Genomic DNA, 20765 nt, shown 5'->3' with positions numbered 1-20765 from the left:
GATTTCCTCAGGCGGCTGTAGATTAGCCGTGTTCACTTCAGTTCTCCAGGGCCACAATTTGCAGGCTATTCCTAATGAATGTACATGAAAGATCTGTATGCCTCATAATGGTTCTCAAGGGCTATCAGTTAATGCCACTGTTCTAGACTGTCAAGAGCAATACCAGAACTGGCCCAACATGGTATGAAATAGTTAATAGAAGTTGAAGGTTGCATATTGGTCTCATGCAAGTGTAGCTTGTCTCGTTTCACATGTAGTGACAATAAATTAAAAGAAAATGGCTGCGCTGATATCTATCATCAGAGGTGAAATTAGTCTGGGAAGATGAGTACTGCTACTTCAGTTTGATATGTCCAGGGCATTTGACTTAATAGACCACGATATTTTGTTGAGTATAATGAGTGGCTATGGGATAACTAGAATAGTACTGGATTGGTTTAGAGAATTTCTCTCCACTAGAAAATATCAGGTCAAAATGGAAAGAGAGTTATCCCAGGAATGGACTCTACTTTGTGGTATCCCACAAGGTTCCCCTTTATCTCCCTCTTTATTTAACATCTTGATGGCACCTTTAGCCTTAAGATTGGAAACATTGGTGTTTCAACCATATATCTATGCAGATAATATAGTAATGTATATTCTGTTTGTGGGTGACTTACATGAGGTAATATTGACAATTAAGCCCAGTTAGCACTAGGTCACTGTTAGCAAAGGCAAGGAGTTGGGGTGGGGCAGGAACAAGATACAAACACTGCCCCAGCAGCCAGAATGTCACAGCCCCCTCCTGTCTTCATACAGGCTAAGATCAGCATATCCCAAACAGTTCTCCAGTAAGGCTACCATGTGATCAATTCCCACCCCTCCCCTTTAAGCAGCCCATTGCATTTAGGGACCCTGCAAACTGATGAGGCCATGTTAACACTGGACCCTCCCATTGGCTTAAAGCAGCCATGTCAGACAGCAGGGACTAATCCACTGCAGTAGACAGGGCTGTCTGGTTTTGGGCAAAGTCTGTTAAAATTGAATACAAACATGACAAAATTTCTGCTTATTAGTCATCCTCGTTGAAAATGTTCTGCCAAGGATTTTTCAGTTGAAAGTGTTATCTACCAGTTGGAACCCCAACTAATGATCCTTGGTGTGACTCTGGACAGTTCTTTCTCTTGAGCCTCATGTACAAATCTTGTCAACTAAGTTGTTTGGTTTATTATAGACATTACAATGTATAAGACCTTGTTTTGATCCAAGAGCCTTTCAGCTGATTGTTCAGATGCTATTGATGGGGCACTTAGACTACTGTACTGTCATTTATATTGGTTGTAATGTAACTATTCGTCGAAGGCTTCAGACACTGCACAGTATTGCAGCCCATTTTAATTTGTAAATCTTCTTGGTTTGAAAGCGTATGTACCTTCCATTGGTTACCAGTAGAGGCCCACTCAATTTTCAAATTATGTTGCCTGACACTTAATCCTTCATGGTAAGTCCCCACTTTATATGATTCCATTGCTTATAATGCATAAAAAGAATTGTACAGCTGATCCCAGGCATTACCTGATGTTTCAATTTCCCTCTCCTTCTAAGATTGTCTGTAAATCTGAACTGCTATTTACCTTTTCTTATCAAGTTACCAAATGGTGGAACATGCTTCCTTTAAATGTTGATATCAGTCTATGTGTTGTTTAGAAAACAACTTAAAACATCGTTTTTTTCACAAATTTGTCTTATTGTAATTACTGTTCAACTTCTATTTAGTTTAAGTTCTCGATTTTAAAACATTTGTTTTTTATATTGTGAGCCACGCTGATCTAAATGTTGGCATGCACAGCATACAAGCACTGATTGTAATGTAATTTAGTAAGCATCTTGTCCTATAAGGGAGGAGTTTATATTTATCATTTTGGTCCCAGTTTTTTTTTCCTTTAAAGCCATTGATAAAGTGAGGAACAAGGAAATGCTGTAAACTGACCCTTCCTCCTAGCACCAAGTAAGATTAAAAAATAATTGTTTGCATATCTTACATGCTTCTGTGATAAGTTCTTAGAAGTGGGTATAAGGGAGCATGATGTTCATCTATTATCTGTTTGATTCCTAGGCTCTCTTCTATAAAATGCCTAAGAAGACTAACAATATAACGTAGACATAGAATATATTGAAGTTCACAAACAGACATGTCAGGTTCAAATACTAAAAACCCCCTCCGAAGGGACACCACCTTGTAGTGGTGGAGGGGCTTCTGTGTTTCAATGACTCAGAGGGCTATGCTGAAGGGTTACCCATATCAGACAGGCCTCTGAGGAGAAACCAGACAAAGAGTGTCCCAAACTGGGAGAGTGGTAAGATGGCAACCTGAAGTTCGTATGCCCAATGGCCCAGCTGCCCTCTGAAGTTTCGTATTCTTTACGTAAATTTCCTCTCTGCAATTGCAGTTACCTTAACTGAGTGGAAGGGGACAACCGGCAGTCAGCCGCCGATGGCCAGCATTTTGTCCCCTGAGCAGCAAGTGCGGGACCGCTGCGCGACGAACTGCCCAGAGATGAAAGGGTTGGCGAGTCCTTTGATTAGTGCCAGCGAAGGAGCGTCGACGCTCTTGGACCTGGAAAAAAACAACTCCATCGCTCCCAAATTATTCAACCACCATGTCCAAAGGAGTGGAGGAGTGAGTTAGAGGCATATGCTGAAACGGAGGACGTTTACAGCAGAACCCGAATCGGCGGAACCACTCCTAAACACCTAAGAGAAATCAACTTGGAGTTTTTGACTTCCATGGAGGTTACATTGAATACCATCTGGAAGGCGCTTCGGGACCTATCTGTGGCAGTAAATAATTTTGTTTCAGATATAATTTTATTAGAGAGTTACATGGACAATTTAACTGAACCTTTTGAGAGTGAAAAATTGATATAACAACTGATTCTACACGAGCAAGAAGTGGTTATGATTTTGAAAATGATAATAGACCAGAAACTTTGAATAATAAAATGAATATTATTATAGATGATTAATATCGAGATTATTGTTTTTCCCAGTGTTCTGGGTATGACTCCTAAAGTTTTCCTCAGAAATATTTCCTCAATTATTACTTTAAAAGGAGTTAAGCCTGTGAAAGCTGGGATTACTTTCATCAGTGGGATTTGAATTAGAGACTTAAGTATATGTATTGTTAAATAACTTCTGGTTTTTAAAAGAGAAAGAATGTCATCAGATGTATTATTTCAAACTAATATTGGACAATAAGTATGTTTTCAATGAAATGATTTGACTATACACCGTATTGGCCTTGAAGAAGCCAACCAGATTATCAATGTGGAATAATGAATTAGACGAGTAATTTCTGGGGATAATCAGGTTAATACCACTTTTTTTCTATTTACTGTTTAATTGATCTCCTTGTCTTGTTTCACTCTCCCAATTTAGTGGTCTAAGGAACAGAATAGAATTACCTGACTGAAATAATTCCTATATATTACTTTCTCTGTATTTCTGGCAAGTTGTTTTATCGCTTGAAAAATTTAAATGGTTATAAATAAAAAATTAAAACAAATACTAAACCCATCTCAATAAGATAAAACAAGTTAAACAAAATGAAGACTAATAGTCAATAATAAAAACTCTAAGCAATGGGAATCCACCCTTCTGTAATGTTTTCTTGACTATTATAACTGTCAGGACTTATTGTTTTGCTTTGAATGCAGTTTCTTTCGTCTCCACCCACCTCCCAGAAGCTACTGCTCTAGGTACCTACCTAATTTTACCTAACGATTAGGCCTGCCTTGGTTTGATTAGGATCCTTTTTTTGCCTCTCAATTGCAAGTCATTTTTATTCCACTCTCTTTGTCCTCCTTTTCCAGTCTCCTTTTTAACTAAAATCTGTCTCTCCATTCCCCAAAGATGTCTTTTTATTTCGTCTACTTCTCCTCCTCTAGGTTACCTTCTTTCTTCCTCATTGCCCCACCTATCTGTTTCTTTCCAGTTATTCATCCCTCCTCCCAGGCACCCTCCTCTCCTCCCTGTTTTATGGGGGAAGGGGGAAACAGTAGGAGAAAAGGCTCTGATCAGGTGTGCTGGCCCTGGGAAATAGGTAGGAGGGCAAGCCAAATGATCTGGCCTCACAGGCAATCAAATGAAGACAGGAGCAGACACAGGAGACTGCTTTAATGGTTTCCTGCAAATCTGTGACAAGAGTTGAATTATGGGTGTCTTTCACCAAACCGTGACAGCGATTTCCACACGGCAATGTCAATGAAGCTTGTTCAAAGTGAATGGGCTCAGTCAGCATTGCCGTGCTGGGAATCGCTAATGCAGTTTAATAAAAGAGGCCCTATATGGCATTTGACAAATTCCTTAAAATGTGGAATTCTGAATCTATAATCATGCATCACCTAAAGGAGTGAGAAGAGCATCCATGGGAGATGAAGTGTGTCAGCAAAATATCCGAGATAGAACCTTGATCCAACCCTTTATTAACTAACTGTTTGAAAAATCAAGCATCTGAAGGGGAAATGACTTCAGTAACCATCAATGCATACTATTATCCTGCAAAACAAAGTTTAATATTTAAAAGTATGCTATCCAGCTAGGCATTTTTTATAGAATTGTTGCAGATCTTGATTTTCATTCAATTATCAGAAGCGTGGAGGGGAGCTGACGGGCTAGTGACCAAAAATTAATTAAGGGGGGGTGTGAGGCTGAACATTTGCCTAGGGTGCCTGATATTCTAGTACCAGTTCTGTATCAAACACCAAAGAAAACAACAAAAGCTTTCAAAACTCTTAGGGCCCTGTTTATTAAGTTGCGCTAGGCGCACTATCGTTTTTAGCGCACACTAAACGCTATCTAGTGTTTAGTGTGTGCTAAAAATGCTAGCACACATTTCTGTCCTTTTATTTTGTTTTATGATTTTTGAACATGCCTTTTTGTCCCACCTGTGGAATTTTTCTAATCCTTGCCACAGAATTTCACTGAACTGCCACACTGTCCTTCTCTACTTTTGCTGCCTCTCCCTTGACTTTATGCTTCTCCTCATATTACCCTGGAGGGGATATTCAGTCTGCTAAACCCCTGAGTACGCAGATAAAGTAGGACAGCAAAAAGGCTGGTGCCTGGCTATTCTGCAGGTATGAGTCTTGCATTTGATGTACTGCCTTTCTGTGGTACATCTAAAGCAGGTTACATTTTGTTGTACCTGGGGCAGTGGAGGGTTAATTGACATGACCAGGGTCACAAGGAGCTGTAGTGGGAATTGAACCCGGTTCTGGTCAATTCTGACTGCATACAATGGCAAAGTCTAAACAGAGCCTGGCATTCACTATCTGGAGTTAATTCAGCCGACAGCTGCAAGTGGCTTAAAACCGCTAACTGTCATAGGCTGAATATCTGCCCACTAGTTCTGCATGGTTCAAAATAAGGCTCTCTGATGGTGGCAGAAGAAGAGGTGGTGGTCCCAGGCCCTAGCACATCTGCTATCTTCTCTTGGATTGAGTCCCATGACTGTGTGTGTCAGTGTCAGAAGGAAGAGAAGCTTTCTGGGGGGGGGGGGGGGGGGGGGGGAGGGAGGGAATGCACTTCTGTTCAGTACCCAGTCATTTGGGAAAAATAAGTGTCCTCTGTTTTTTACCTTTATCTGTATTTTAGAATCCACCAGACATGCCTCATATAATGGCTGCTAGCACATGGGGTTTCTCAGACTAGACTAGGAGAGATTGCAAAAAGAAGCAGTGGTGTACCTCAGACAGTCTTAGCTTACGTTGATTGACAGTGAAAATCTACAAAATCTGGTTATGTGGCAATACTTTATTAACATTCGCTATCAATAAGTAGACATCCTTGTGATCTGACTTGAATTTCTGAGGCCCATTATTAGCTGAAACGATCTCGGCAACCTAATGGATTCAGAAGCATGTTTTCTATACACTTCATGAGCTGAAATTTCAAGACCAGACCATCTATCCTGAAGCAACATCTCCAAATCTGTCGCTAATGAATTTCACTCCTTTCTTATTACAACAGATAAAAAAAAGTTTGCCTCCACATCACATGTACACACAAAGCAGCTATTCATATTTGTGGATGCTTCATGAATCTAAAGGTTGTGGGTTTGTTCATGTATGACTAGGAAGTCATCTTCATATTTCATAGGTGACAGACTGAAACCAAACTCTAGCTTTAGCATCAAAATGCATGAAGATTACCAGGACAGTATATGGTCTGGAGTGTATAAGGACCCTGCATGCATAGCCCAACCAGAATATATTCACCCAAAAGCTCCCATGGCAAGTATGGAAATCACAGATTATCCAAACTCTGCTTTAATTAAGTGCACAGCCAGCTGATTTCAAGCAAGGCTTTAGGATAAATTCCCTCAGTTTACATTGCAGGTGGTGGGAGGATGAATGATGATAATCAGGCTTTTGCACAGCAGGTTGCACTAAAGTAAAGACATTGCTAATCATGACAGATGTTTGAAGGAGCGATTCCACTGGCAACTTGAAGTTGTTGAGTATATACATCTTGATACCAGCGACATTCTGTGGTTGAGGGCTATTTCAGCATTTCTGTGCATGAATGCACCTGCACAGTACTCTACCAGAACATACACCAACACCAGAGCTGATGTGTGACGTATGGTGAAGCTGATACCCATCTAAGGTTGACAAGGCATTAGAGCAAGTTCTTATATTCTTGGACTGCCCACTAGACTTTTGAGAGGCATCTTAAACAACTGATGGGCAGAGTCCTGGTATGTAAGAACTTGCTTGGGGATACAGAATAGTGTTTTCAGCATTCCCTCTAAATATTATACCAAAGAATACAAATTCAAGACACAACTTGGAATGTTTTGTTAGATTTTTAGATTAACTATTTTACATATATGACTTTCCATTATGTAGCTTCCCACTATTCCAGAACCAGTGGGATAGCTGTGTCCATAAACCAGCAGGTAGAGATACTAAAAACTGAGCTGAGGCATTTCTTTTGGCATCCAGTCCAGCTGGTCAGTATTTTCTATCTCCAGCAGATGGATGGTCACTTTTCAGCCACAGGCTCCGAGTCATTTGCTGCTGGTCCAGTTGATCAACTGGTCCCCAGTTCAGCTTTCCAGATGGTTTGAGACTGCAGAGTCATTTCTGGAGGTCTTCAGATCTCTGTCTCTGGTGCTCCGCAAACTTAGTTCTTCCCTCCTTTCACTTCTCCCCTGTTTCTTGTGGGGCTCTCCTTTTCAAGCATAACAACCTTTAAAAATAAAAAAAAAAGGAGAAGGAAAGAGGTTTACTGGAGAATGTGGGACAGTATCAATCTTCTGGGGTAAGACTTGTGGAGACTTTGAGCTTGGGCTGCAGTAGCCAGAAGTGGTAAGTTTGACTAAAGTTTGACTTAGAACCACTTGGAGGGCTGCAAGTTCCATTTGGTGCAGGGGTGGGATCCTGACTCGCTGCTTGGGACTGTGCTGTGCCGCGTTTGTGCCAGTTGTGGTGAATGGAGACCACCACAAAGGCAGTTAAGTAGTTTTCCTGCGGTGGAACCCACCAGCCACCGCAAAGGCAGTTAAGTAGTTTTCCTGCGGTGGAACCCACCAGCCGGCATCAGGGCGTTAGAGTGCATGTAAGCTGGGGATCCTGTGGGATGTGGGGGAAACGGCTGCAGCACATCTTCGGATTTGGCACAGCATCTGAATATGCCACGGACTTTGGGCTCTCTGGCAGGGCCGGTGCACAGTTTGATTCAGGAGCTTACAGGAACAAGCACCATTTTATTGGGGCCCACTGGCAGTGAGGAACAGCCTCTGTTTGATCATGTGCAGTGCACAACTGCCGTTTTACAACCTCAGGGCCTGACAGAGCATTTAGCCGCATTGGGATCTTTGTTTTCTCCAGAGTTTATATTGCTCGTATACCAGGCCTATTTACTGAAGCAGAGACAGTCAGAGTTCCTGCAAGATGCTTCAGTTTCTCACCCCACTGCCCTCTCTGGCTCCTAAGAGATCTCATTTAGCCTCATCTGTCCACTCCTGGAGGTCTATTTCTGCTTCTCCCTCCTTATCTGATGTGGCCTCAATCTATTTAGAGGAGCCATCATTGAAGGAGCTGTTCTGGGAGAGAGATGCCCTGAAAATATTGAGGTTGTTTCAAGAAGAGGAGCTTGGTAATCTTATTTTTGAGGCATTGCCAGTGCTTTCCATTGAGGACCCTTCTGCTTCAGTGTCAGGAGCTCCATCTTCAGCGATAATGAGTGGGCTTAGAGGTTCTTCTAATGCCTTCCCAATGCATCCAGACATTCAAGACTCTGCCCTGCATCTGGTGAGACCAGTTCTGTTGTATTGGTCTCATCGGATGTGGGGGCTGAGAGTGGGAAGAGCCAAGGTTCAACTCTGCCTGTTAGTTCTGGAGGAGAAAGAAAAACTGCAGCTTCCCAGGGTGAACTCCCTTGTTATGACTGTGACTAAGAAGATCACTTTGCCATTGGAAGGGGGCATTGCCCTTCATGACAGCATATAAAGCTAACAGGCCTTTGAAGTGGCTTCTTTGGGCCTTCAAGTGATAGTGTACAGTTTGTTTGTGGCAAGAGTATGCCTGAAGTGGCATCAGCAGTCTGCAACACAAGACTGGTGTCATAATACCCAGTTACAAGTGTGGTTGGCCTACTTGGTGGATGCTGCTTATGACATGTTACGGCCCACAGTATGTCACTGGCTGTCATGGCACGTCAGCAACTCTGGTTGCAACATTGAGTAGTGGATGCATCATTAAACTGCCCTTTCGAGGTAAGTGCTATATGGAGAAGATCTCAGTAGCTTAGTCAAAGAACTAGGGGAAACTAAGTCACAGCAGTTGCTGGAGGATAAGCCGAAAGCCTTTGGTCATCCATCTTCAGGGGGCTCTCAATTTTGAGACAGCAGACGGTACCGGCCTGGTCATCGGCAGTATGATCAGAAGTCCTGCTTTCAGGCATGCCATCTTCCTTTCATGTAGACAGGAAGTCCTCCTCCCAGTCAGCTAGAGTGCCCAATGACTCCTGAGCTTCACAATGATGCAAGGCTGGTCCACTCTTCTCTTTCTCTGGTGGGAAGATGTCTTCCGGAGTTTTGGGAGGAGTGGGCCAAAATCACATCAGACCAGTGGGTTCGGATATTTTTACAGAAGGTTACAAGTTGGAGTTCTCCCACCCAGTCGCTCCTCTCTTCTTGAAGTCTCATTGCCTACTTCATTGTCCCAAAGAAGGAAGATGCCTTTCATCCAGTCTTAGATCTCAAAGGTCTAAACTGCTGCCAAGTGTCCAACTTTCGCTTGGAAACACTAAGAGCAGTCATAGCCTCAGTTCAAGTGGGAGAATTTCTCTCTGCCCTCGACCTCAAGGAGGCATACTTGCATATACCCATATGGCTGCCATATTGGAGGTTTCTACGTTTTGCAGTGCTGGGCCGTTGCTCCCAGTTCAGGGCTTTGCCCTTCGATCTCGCCACGGTACCGTTTACCAAGTTTGTGGTGGTGGTGGCAGCCTTCCTTCAGCACCAGGGAATTGGAGTTCACCTATATCATGATGACTGGCTTATTCGTGCATCATCCTATTTGGACAGCATGGCAGCGACAAACAAAATTGTCCATCTTCTGCAGTTGTTGGGTTGGGTGATCAATTTCGAGAAGAGCAAACTAACTCCATTGCAGACGCTGGAGTATCTGGGCATTCTATTTGACACAACAATGGAGAGGATCTTCCTCACAGAATGCAAGAGGTTGAAGCTGGTTCACCAGATTCGTCTTCTCAGTTAAGGCAGGCCCAAGGTCTGGGACTGCGTCCAGGTTTTGAGGTCGGTGATGGAAATGATGCCATGGGCAAAGGCTGATATTCGGCCATTACAGGAGTCTGTTCTCAGTTGCTGGTCTCCGGTGTAACAAGTATGACCTTCATCTTCCTTGGATGCTGGTTGACAGATGGAGCATGCAGTGGTGGTTGGCACCCAGGAATTTGACCGTCGGCGCTCCATTTCCAATAACACAATGGGAGGTGGTGACAGTGGACGCTAGGAAGTATGGGTGGGGAGGTCATTACAAGCACCTTCTGGCACAGGGCACTTGGACAAAACAGGAGTCTGTGGTTGATTAAATTGCTTGGAGCTCAGGGCAGTGTGGAATGCCTTATGTGACTTTGTTCCCTTTCTGGCAGGGACCCTGATCCGAGTTGTGGCAGTGGCTTATATCAACAAGCAAAGTGGGACCTGCAGCCATCCAATTGCGGTGGAGGTGGCCTCCCTTATGAGTTGGGTGGAGAAAAATCTTCTCTGTGAGCATCTCACATCACTGAATGTGGAGTTGAACTTTCTCAGCAGCCACTCCTTAGACCCAGGAGAATGGGAACTTTTCAGCCGATAGTGGACCAGTGGGGTTCTCCACATCTGGACTTGATGGTGATGAAAAGGAATAACAAATTGCCTAAGTTCTTCAGCCGTCGGAAAGAACCGGGCTTGATGGGGATAGATGCCCCATTGCAGCCCTGGCCGGAGACACATCTACTGTATGTCTTCCCTCCTTGTCCCATGGTAGGCTGTGTGTTGAAGAATATCGCATTGCACCGGGGTCGAATAATTCTCATAGCCCCAGATTGGCCGTGGTATGCAGACCTGATTCAACTGCTAGATGGGGATCCTCTCCGTCTTCCGCAGGAACACAGCCTAATGAAGTAAGGTCTGCTACTCAAGAAGGATCCATGCCCCTTTGGTCTTACAGCTTGGCCATTGAAAGGGTCTGATTGAGACGAAAAGATTATTGTGATTTGGTCATTGCTACCTTGTTTCAGGCTCAGAAATACTCTACATCCATGGCGTATGCGAGGGTGTGGAGGACGTTTAAGGGCTGGTGCTCTCAGCGCAGACTTTCTCCTTTCTCTGCTCAGATTGCGCACATCGTAGCATTTCTTCAGAAGAGGCTCGGTATTCTTCCTTGAAGCCTCTTGATGTGTTTAGCGTCCTCATTACATATCTGGAAGTCATGAATAAGTTTGTGCTTTTTGGTAAGCGGAAGCATGATATCATGGCTTCCAAGCTCACAATTGCTAGATGGCTGAAGGAGACTATTGTGTCAACTTATTTGCTTGCGGGGAAGCAGGATCCTCAGGCCTTGTGGGCTCATTCTGAGAGGCGTAAAGCAACATCCTGGGTGGAGACTACTTTACCATCTCCAGTGGATATTTGCAAGACAGCGTTGTGATTGATGCTACAAACCTTTGTCAAGCACTACAGGTTGGATGTTGCAGTGTGCTCAGAAGCCAATTTAGGGTCTTCAGTCCTCGGGTGTAGTGCCAGGATCCTAACCATTCTAGGGATTGCTTTTAAACATCCCACAGGTTCTGGAATAGTGAGAAGCTTCATAATGGAAGGAGAAATTAGGTCTTACATGATAATTTTCTTTCCATTAGTCCTTTCCAGTATTCCCGAGGTTTCTCAGGTGTTTAGTCAGTGCAATGTAATGGGTCAAATAATGAATCTCACCTTGCATGGTGCTTCCTTCATATCTCTTGTTCTCTACAAGTTGTCCAGAGATGAGAGAAGTCCACACATGTTTGCTCGTCTGGTTAGTGTGTTAGGTTAGTGAGTTGTTTAAGGTGGTTGTGTATATTCTAAGGTTTTTTTTTCTTATTGCTTTTCAACATAAATACTGAGGAGCTACTGAGGAGCTGGCCTAGATGTCAAGAGAGATACATCTCTGCTTAGTTTTCAGTTCTCTGTCTTCACCTGCTGGTTGACACAATTGTCCCTCAGGTTCTGGAACAGTGTGAAAAGAGTAATGGGAAAAAATCAGGTAAGACCTAATTTCTCCATTGTATAGTTGATATGGCAATACTGCTATTAATTTAATGTATCTGTTACTGACATCCACTGGAGCAGCTGCGCCTGGAATACAGCTGTTAAAGGAACAGAATCAACGCTTGCTTGGCCTTCAGCATCTTTTGGTTCAATAGTTTCTTTGCTTTTCCGTTTTCCTGAAAAACAAAAACAAACAAACAAAAATGTAAATATCTTGCTGGTCAAACATCAGCCTTGAAATTTTAACAATTTTAATTAAATATGATGTCAATTTGCTGTTAGTTCAGGTACTGTACACTTTTCCAATCCTTGGAAAGCAGTGAGTGCCTAATATTAGGAATTGGATTTTAGATTTATTACTTGCTTTTTCTAAATATGAGCTCAAGGCAAGTTACACATTCCAGTACATAAGTTAGTTCCCTTCCCAAGTGGGCTCGGTGTCTATTTGTGCCTGAGGCAATGGATGGTGAAGTAAGTTGTCCAAGGACGAGTGGCCTAGTGGTTAGGGTGGTGGACTTTGGTCCTGAGGAGCAGAGTTTGATTCCCACTTCAGGCACAGGCAGCTCCTTGTGACTCTGGGCAAGTCACTTAACCCTCCATTGCCCCATGTAAGCTGCATTGAGCCTGCCATGAGTGGGAAAGCACGGGGTACGAATGTAACAAAAAAAAAAGTATTAGTAGGCTGTGAACCCTGGCTTCTGCAGCTGGAGCTGATGCTGCAACCACAAAATTTATCCTCTTCCACTGTCTTAAAACATTTGTAAAATTTTCTTCCCTTCCTGGGACTGATGTAACAAGAGTGTGCTAGTAGTCTAAAATAGATTTTTTGCACAGATTTTTTTTTAACTTTTACTTTAGATTTTAACTGACCTTTGGATGCACTGAAATAAGATGCATACCCCCAGATTCTATATATCATGCCGAGATTCCCATGCGGAAATCGAAGGCGGTATATTAAGTCCCATTCCCTTTCCCCTTTCTATAACAGTGTGCATAGTTAACAAGCTAATCAGCGCTGATAATTGATGTTAAACAATTATCAGCACTAATTGACATTAATTAGAATTTACTTGCAGTACTGTCTAAGCGTATTCTGTAATGTGGCACACATAAATTCTAAGTTGCATAGTTGAAAAGTGGGCGTGGTTATGGGCACTTCTAAAATCTGTGTGTTATAGAATACACCCGCTCCGCGTCTAATTTAGGCATCTGGATTTACACCAGGTTTTAGTAGGTGTAATTGACCATGACAGAATTTAGTCGGGTGGACCGGTGCTCGACGTATTTTATATACTACATGGAAATTTAAGCCTATTCTATACAATTTAGGTGTACTTTAAAGAATATGCCTAGCTATAATTTTTTTTTCTGTGCAGAATTTTCAGGCGCCATGTATAGAATCTAGCCCTAGCGCCTGGGGGGAAAATCCATCCTAAATCAACCCCAAAGTAAACTTTAGCTTGGTGCTAAAAAGCAAGTCAAGATTGCTACTGCATTAAAAATAAAGTTAGCATCTGCTTTAAAATTGTGCTTAAAAAAATCCTTTGTCCCAGTTTCATAGGCACTTATCCAATAGTTGTCACTCCATTGCTGACTCAACTTCACTGGCTCCTTGTTTAGTTTAAATTGACCTTCATTATTTTTAAATTATTTGAAGGAGTTGGTCCTGAGTACGTACTCTGACTATTATCTTATCCTAATAATGCTAAATCTTTCATTCAGTGCTTGTTCTTCATTTTCCCTTACCAAAGGGTATAAGTTATTTTAGGATCTTGAAAAATTCTTTTGGGTTTCAAGCTGTTCAAATCCTGGAATTCTTTTCCAACAGATCTTAGATGCTTAAATTCTTGTTTTTCGTTTTAGACAATCGCTGAAAACGTTCCTATTTCAGAAAAAGTGTGCTTTGATACGCTCATGTATTTGATACTTTCAGTGTAATACTTCTGGACTTATTGTTGTTATCCACTTTGTACCTTATGGGATTCAGAGGAATATAAATTCCAGATTAAATTAGACTAGATTAGCTGTGGCAGCTATTGAGAGCCCTATCTATGTATTGTCAGCAGCACTATATTGAAAATTCTTGCTGACCACCCCAGCTCAATCCAGTAAAAGGCAGTTCAATAACTGGGCACTCGCGTGAATTGATAGAAGTTTAGCACTTGTGTGCTTAAGTGGCAGCGAACGAATAAGCACTTTTCTATAAGGGCGCACAGAAGTGGGATAGAGTGAAAATGCAAGGGAGTGTTCACATGGGTGGGGCAGGGGTGTGCTCCATGCATGTGACTTACAGAATACTGTAAGGCCCACATACTCTTGCCACAGATATATATGCTGGACTAGAAAAGAAAGGGGATAGGATTCGATATACTGCCATTCTGTGGTTACAATCAAAGCAGTCTACGTATTATATACCTGTACTTATTTTTTATCTGGGGCACTTAGACTTGTCCAGCGTCCCAAGGAGCTGCAGTGGGAATAAAACCCGGTTCTTAGGCCACTGTACTAACTATTACACTACTCCTCCACTCCACTAATAAGGGGAGGAGAGAGTCAGTGATGCTGCTTGGCAGTTGGGGGAGACAGGAAGAGGTCTTTCTCCAGTGCTGCTCTTCACACTGCTGATTACCTGCTGCTGTTTCTCTCAGCGCATGCTTGGTTTCAAAACTGAACATGAGCGGCCTGAGAGTAAAGGCAGCTGCTTAGCAAGCAGTTGGCAGAGTGAAGAGCAGCGCTGGAGGAAAACCTGCAGTGTCTGCTTCGCCGGGTCCTCCCCAGCCTTCAAGGGGGGCCTGGCACCAGAGTTTTCTCTCTCCTGCTCCCATTGGGATGCAATCACCTGGGTCCCATCAGGAGAGAGAGAGGCCCAGGCCCTGGGCATCTCCGGGGGGGGGGGGGGGGGGGGGTGTCGCACAAGTTTAGTTGGCCACTATCATGGGGTCATGGCCACAAAGAGATTGATTTAAAGCACTGTTACAGAGCATTTCCACTCAAGCAAAACATAAATGACTTTGCCTTTTCAGAGAGAGGAACATACATAGAGCAGCATTTACTGCCCTGGACAGTACAGGGCACAACTTGCACAAAACAGCATTTATAACTCTTAACTACTTTACTAGACAGCCTGGATGGGCCGTGCTGCTCTTTATCTGCCACATTTGTTAATCCATCATCACTTGATAGTCTCTGTCACCAGCACAGATACATGTGCTGACGCACTGAGATAACAGTTCCAGCACAGTCATCCAGAAACACCTCAATTGCAACTGACACCGAAAAGTTCACATACATTCGCCATCAAATGAACCAATCCCAATTACATCAAGTTCCACACCAGTGCCTCTCTTTCTTCAGTCATTTCTGCTGGGCCTTTCCACTAGTGCTGATTATAAAAATGAAAAATAACACACAGTAAAACCAAAGCAGTACATAGTTCAGAAAAGCTTTACAGAAGAGCAGGGTAGCAATTCTGGCACATCATTTTGGTAGAAGAGGCGCCATCACAAATGCTATAATAATGCTGACTGCTGTGGCTGAGTATTGACCCATAAAGGGTAAAAGGGGTCATAGATTTGATATACCACCTTTCGGTGGGTACAACCAAAGCAGTTTACATATACTATTTGCAGGTACTTTTTCTGTCCATAGTGGGCTCACAATCTACGTTATGCACCTGGGGCAATGGAGGGTTAAGTGACTTGTGTGTGTGTGTGTGTGAGCCCTGCCTCCAACTCCACTCAGATCTGACCCATCCCAACTCCCCTTCTCTTTCCTTCCCTATTATCCAATATCCCTCCTTCATGACATCAAGAACATCTCTCCTTCCCAACCTCTCAAACTCCAGTGGGGACCAGCATTTCTATCTTTCCAAACTTTCAACCCCCCACCCCATTGTCCAGCATACCTCTCTTTCCCTCCTTCCCACCTCTTCAGCAACTCTCTTCTCCATCCCTTCCTCTCTGCAGTATGTTTGCTTTCCCCCTTCAGCATCTCTCTCCTTCCTCCCTACCCCCCCACATAGTCTTCAGGATCTCGCTCTTTCATTCTACTTGTCTCTCCCCAGGAGGTGTTTATTTTCTTACTTCCCTCAGCCTGGGACAGTGACACTACAGTCCACATAACAGAAGAGCCATTGTGGCTGGTCTCAGTTTCCACCTCTTCCAAATTTCCTGCTTAAAAGGAATGAAATCCTGCAAGTCTTTAGCATGCCCTGATGCTCAGAGCCATGCACGGAAGGAGTGAAATCCTGCAAGTCTTTATCGTGCCCTGATGCTCAGTGCCATGCAGTGTCTGGTCACAATACCTCTACTGCTGATTATAGCACACTTGAGGTCCTAGAGAGTCTAGGGCACCCAGTGCGCCTCTTTCCCCCTCCCCAGGCCTACTTTGAGGGGCCCTGGTGTTCTAGTGGCCTCTTCAGGGGAACAAAAGAACACCACTCTTTCCCGCCTGCTGCATTACTCTGTCATCAATGTCCTTGTATAGCGTACCGCAGAGGGAGAAATTTGAGGGATGCATTAGTTCATACGATGTTAACTCCCCCTAATTCCATCCCGGCAGACAAAGGACATTCAATATCTGGCCACTGTCAATTTTGCAATCAAACTATACAGTGTGCTGAATGGCAACATCCAACAAGACCAAATAAGAAATATCATCAGAGAACTCATACTACATGTGACTCCAAGTTTGTTATTTATGCCATAATTTGTCCTTGTCAATTAAGGTATGTGGGATGTACTATGAGAAAATTCAAGACTCGACTTACAGAGCATAAGAGTAGAGTATATAACCAAATTCTTACAGCCCCTATAGTTGCTCATTGTGTGGAATATAATCATCAATTTGCGCAATTAAAATGGTTGGTCATCGATCAGGTGATCAGCTCTATGAGAGGAGGCGACATGACATGGATACTTACACGAAAAGAACAATATTGGATTTTTGAACTTAATACATTAATACCACATGGACTTAACGAGTGTATTGAATGGAATACAGTGATATGATTGCTGACTGTTTAGATCTAATTCATTCATTTTATTTAGTTCAGCTTAATGTGTGACGTCATTTCCTGCCAGGGAACGGATATAATCCTCTTCGGAACAGCAAAATTCAAAGTCAGAGGGCAAGACTTTTGGCGTTCTGTTTCTAGTGCAATAATCATTTTGGAGTTTCTGAGGAAGTATTGAACGAAACCCTGCAGAGTCGGACTCTTGATGATGGATTAAAATTATACGGTTGGGAGAAGCGATTGATTGGTTCTCATGGATTGTAAAATAACGCCTTGAAATCCAGAACTGAAGACAAAGTTATGGACTGGCGTTTTCAGCAGAGAACATATTGGATATAAGAACGGCCACTGCTTTAACAGCTCTAAGGAGAGGCAAATGACAGAGAATGATAAGTGCCTTCTTTCATATATATTATAGAGTTAGAAGACCCTGATCGGGTCAATTTTTAGTCTTCCTTTGAGGACTAGTGGAACATTAAGGTATTAGCTTGATTCACACCATTTGATTATATATTTTATGACACGTTGTTCGAGTTACTCACTGAGATGTGATTAGAGCACTGTTATGTGGTTTTAGCAAAGATTACGCATATGTATAAAAAACCACTGAGGGATTCAGTGATTGAGATGCTCAACTACCTGTAGAGACTGTACAATTGATTCACTACGTCTCAATTTGGGTGAGTTAATACTCTGAGAATCCCCCCCAAAATTTTAATTAAAGTATATTTATACAAAAAGATGTTTGAATCAGCTGTGTGATCAAGCTTATACCTTTTGAGATGTATCCATATTTATAGACTCTGGTTCGTGTTTGGTAGCACTACTCTGTCTGGCACAGCTGCATCTTCAAAAGACCTGTGAGACTGCCACAGGAAGTCTCGGAAACCATTAAGAAGGAGCGGCGCTGGCGCCAGGTAGAGCAGTGGCAGCAGGCAGGAAAGAGTAGGGTTTTTTCCTGCCCCCCCCCCCCCCCGAAGAGGCCACTAGGGCTCTTCAAGGTAGGTCTGTGGGGAGGGCTATAGTGTGCAGCAGGGTGCTGGAAACAAAGGTGGGGGCCCAATTGCCCTGTGACCCTTTCTGCCCGGGGACCCAGATCACTGGCAGTCTGCCCCTGGCCCCAGGACAGAAAGGTAAGAAAATAAACACCTCATGGAGGAGACTGGGAGGGAACATTTTGGGGGTGCCATGCAGTGGCGTTCCGTGCTTGGCTGACACCCGGGGCGGATCGCTGCTGCGCGCACCCCCCCCCCCCCGGGTGCAGTGCAACACGGCGCCCCCCCCGGCGTGGAATGGCACCCCCACTGGTGTGGACCCTAACCCCCCCCCCCGGCGCAGCGCCTCTCACTCCCCCCGACAGTCCCCACCTGCCTACCAGCTGAGCTCCGGTCGGCACCTCCAATCTGCAGCGCTGCTGACTTTAAATGAAGAAAACCATCTCGTCGTTGGCCCTTCACTCACTGAGTCCCGCCCTCGAGGAAATAGGAAGTTATATCAGAGGGCGGGACTCAGTAGTGAAAGGCCAATGACGAGATGGTTTTCTTCATTTAAAGTCAGCAGCGCTGCAGATTGGAGGTGCCGGCTGGAGCTCAGCTGGTAGGCAGGTGGGGACTGTCGAGGGGAGTGAGAGGCGCTGCGCCGGGGGGGGGGGGGGGTGGACGTAGCACCCCCCCACCCATTGACACCCGGGGCGGACCGCCCCCACCGCCCCGCCCTTGCTACACCACTGGTGCCGTGGCACCTGTGGCATTAACTATTAGGAAGGAGAAGCAGAGACTTGAACAAACTGATAGAGCGGCATCACTTTATTCTCCATCTAATCCTGAAACATGAAACTAAATGTTACCTTTTGCAGATGATGGTGATTTAACAGGTTTTGCACTGCCTTTCTCAGGTTTTGCACTGCCTTTCTCAGGTTTTGATTTTTTGCCTTTCACTTTACTTTCCTAAAGAAAAAAGGAACAAGGTTTTAATACAGTGTAAAGAAGGGGAGTGTGCGTGCTTTACCCCAATAACTTTTATCTTTGATGTCTCAATCACACCTTATCTTCAGGGTATGTCAGAAGGTTCAAGAGGATCCCAACCAAAGTATTTTTTTCCTGGGGAGGGGATTCATGTATAGTGCATTGTAAAAATCCAGAGTTTTGTACGTTCTCCTGTCTAAAAAAGACATTTCAAAATGCATTAAAATAGGAGTTCATTTCACTCATTTGAACAACATACTTTATGAGGTTGATATTCAGCTGGCAGTGATCAGTGTTTTGCTGACTGGTGCCAAACCCAGAAATTCAACACTGGGACATCAGCATTGAATTTCCAGGTTTCCAGAGCCAGCTAACACATAGCAGGTTAAGGGGTCCTTTTACAAAGCTGTACTAAAAAGTGACCGACGCTCTTGTCAACACATGGGTTTTCCATGCACTGTGGCCATGTTTAGTATGGCGATAAAATGGCCATCTTTCCATATATATATATATATATTTTTTTTTTTTTTTTTGTAATGACCACACACTAATTTCTAAATTAGCACATGGCCATTACTGTGGGTGGCGGTAAGGGCTTCTGTGCTACTCCTAAGCTAATCGGACAGTGCGTGGTAATGTACACACCTACTCTTCCCACAGACAAGCCTCTTGCTTCCTTAGTGTCCCTCTGGACCAGCCCAGAATGTGACTGATAGGTTGTGCACACCTTCCAGCAGGTGGAGAATGAGAATTCTGACTCTAGAGGGAGTACCAATAAGAGCCCTTGTCAGCCAGAGAAAGATCCAGTATTCTCAGTCTCCAGCAGGTAGAAGGTGGTGAGCCCTCCAGTCTCTCTACTTTTTACTATATCTTTCTCTGTATTGTCACTTGTCAGCTAGTTAAAAAAATAGGTAGTGCAGGTTTCTTCTTATTCTGTGCATCTGGGGTATTCAGAACTGTTTCTACAGGCTGAGGTCCACGGGGATCAGTGTCAGCCTCAGAGGTGTCACACCTGGGTGGCTGGGTCCCTCCCCCCAAGTCCTCCCTATTGCAGCGAAGTACGCTGCTTCTGGATGAATTTTCCCTCGGTCTCTTCAAGGAAAGAGCTGTAAGTCAGGGAGAGGAAGCCATGTTTAAAAAAACCCAAAACAAAACAAAATCTCACTGCTGTAGTGCAGGTAGGCAAGGCAGCTTTCTTTGCTTCTTTCATTCCGGCTGGCCTCAGTTTTTCCTTCTGTCCCGGGTCCACCGCTGAGGAGTTAAAAAAAAAAGAAGCTGCATCGCTGTTTCTTGCTGGTATGGCAGAGAAAGTCCGATGCTGTGCCGTGTGTCAGTGGTGGGGGCTGGATGCTAGCGGCTGTTGTAAATTTTGCACCGCTGTGGAAAACTCTTCGGAGGCAGGTCTCTGTCCTTTCGTTTTGAAGTCTATAGCCTCGGGGGGGGGGGGGGGGGCAAAGATTCGTCTGTGGTGAAGGATAAGCTAACAGCCCCAGCTTTGGTGGGAAATGCCACCATTTTGCCTTCTCCCTCTGCATTATCAGAGCGGTCTGTTTCTCTGTCGGTTCCATCAGCTCAGCCACAGACAGACTCTTCCTCTTGTCCCTGCAAGTTCAGAAGGGGGTTTTCCTCCAGAATTTGTTCTTCAAATGTACAAGGCTTTTCTCTTACAAATCCTTCCCCCTCTTCTTCTGGGAGACGGGCAGTTGGTGTCAGCTAAGAGACCCAGGGAGTCCTGGTATCTGGACATGGACCTAGGTTCTGATCCAGACCAAGAGATGCCTTCTCTCGAGGAACGGGATTTTTCTCGTGGAGGACTCTAGTCAAGTAGATTCAGGTACTGAGCCCCTTCTCCCGGGGGAGGATCCGTCTGTGGTTAGACCATACCATGGTCCGACTACTACAAAGCTAACCTCTACCTTCACTGGCGAACAAAAACTTCACAACTTAAACAAGAACGATTAACCTACACCACGAGAGGCAAAATAGACCC

The 20765-nt window shown here is 44.0% G+C and overlaps 1 protein-coding gene across 1 annotated transcript in view; it reads right to left on the bottom strand.

Annotated features, from left to right (window-relative positions):
- Window positions 1-11839: 11839 nt before the first annotated feature.
- Window positions 11840-20765, bottom strand: part of LRRC43 (leucine rich repeat containing 43) — a 95543-nt gene continuing 86617 nt past the window's right edge. Inside the window, 2 exon segments of the mRNA XM_030218335.1 lie at window positions 11840-11973; window positions 18658-18757. Coding sequence (XP_030074195.1) covers window positions 11840-11973; window positions 18658-18757 — 234 coding nt within the window.

The sequence above is a fragment of the Microcaecilia unicolor genome, chromosome 11 (genome assembly GCF_901765095.1).
Source record: "Microcaecilia unicolor chromosome 11, aMicUni1.1, whole genome shotgun sequence".
Classification (NCBI taxonomy): domain Eukaryota; kingdom Metazoa; phylum Chordata; class Amphibia; order Gymnophiona; family Siphonopidae; genus Microcaecilia; species Microcaecilia unicolor.
This window is presented reverse-complemented; position numbering and strand designations above follow the sequence as displayed.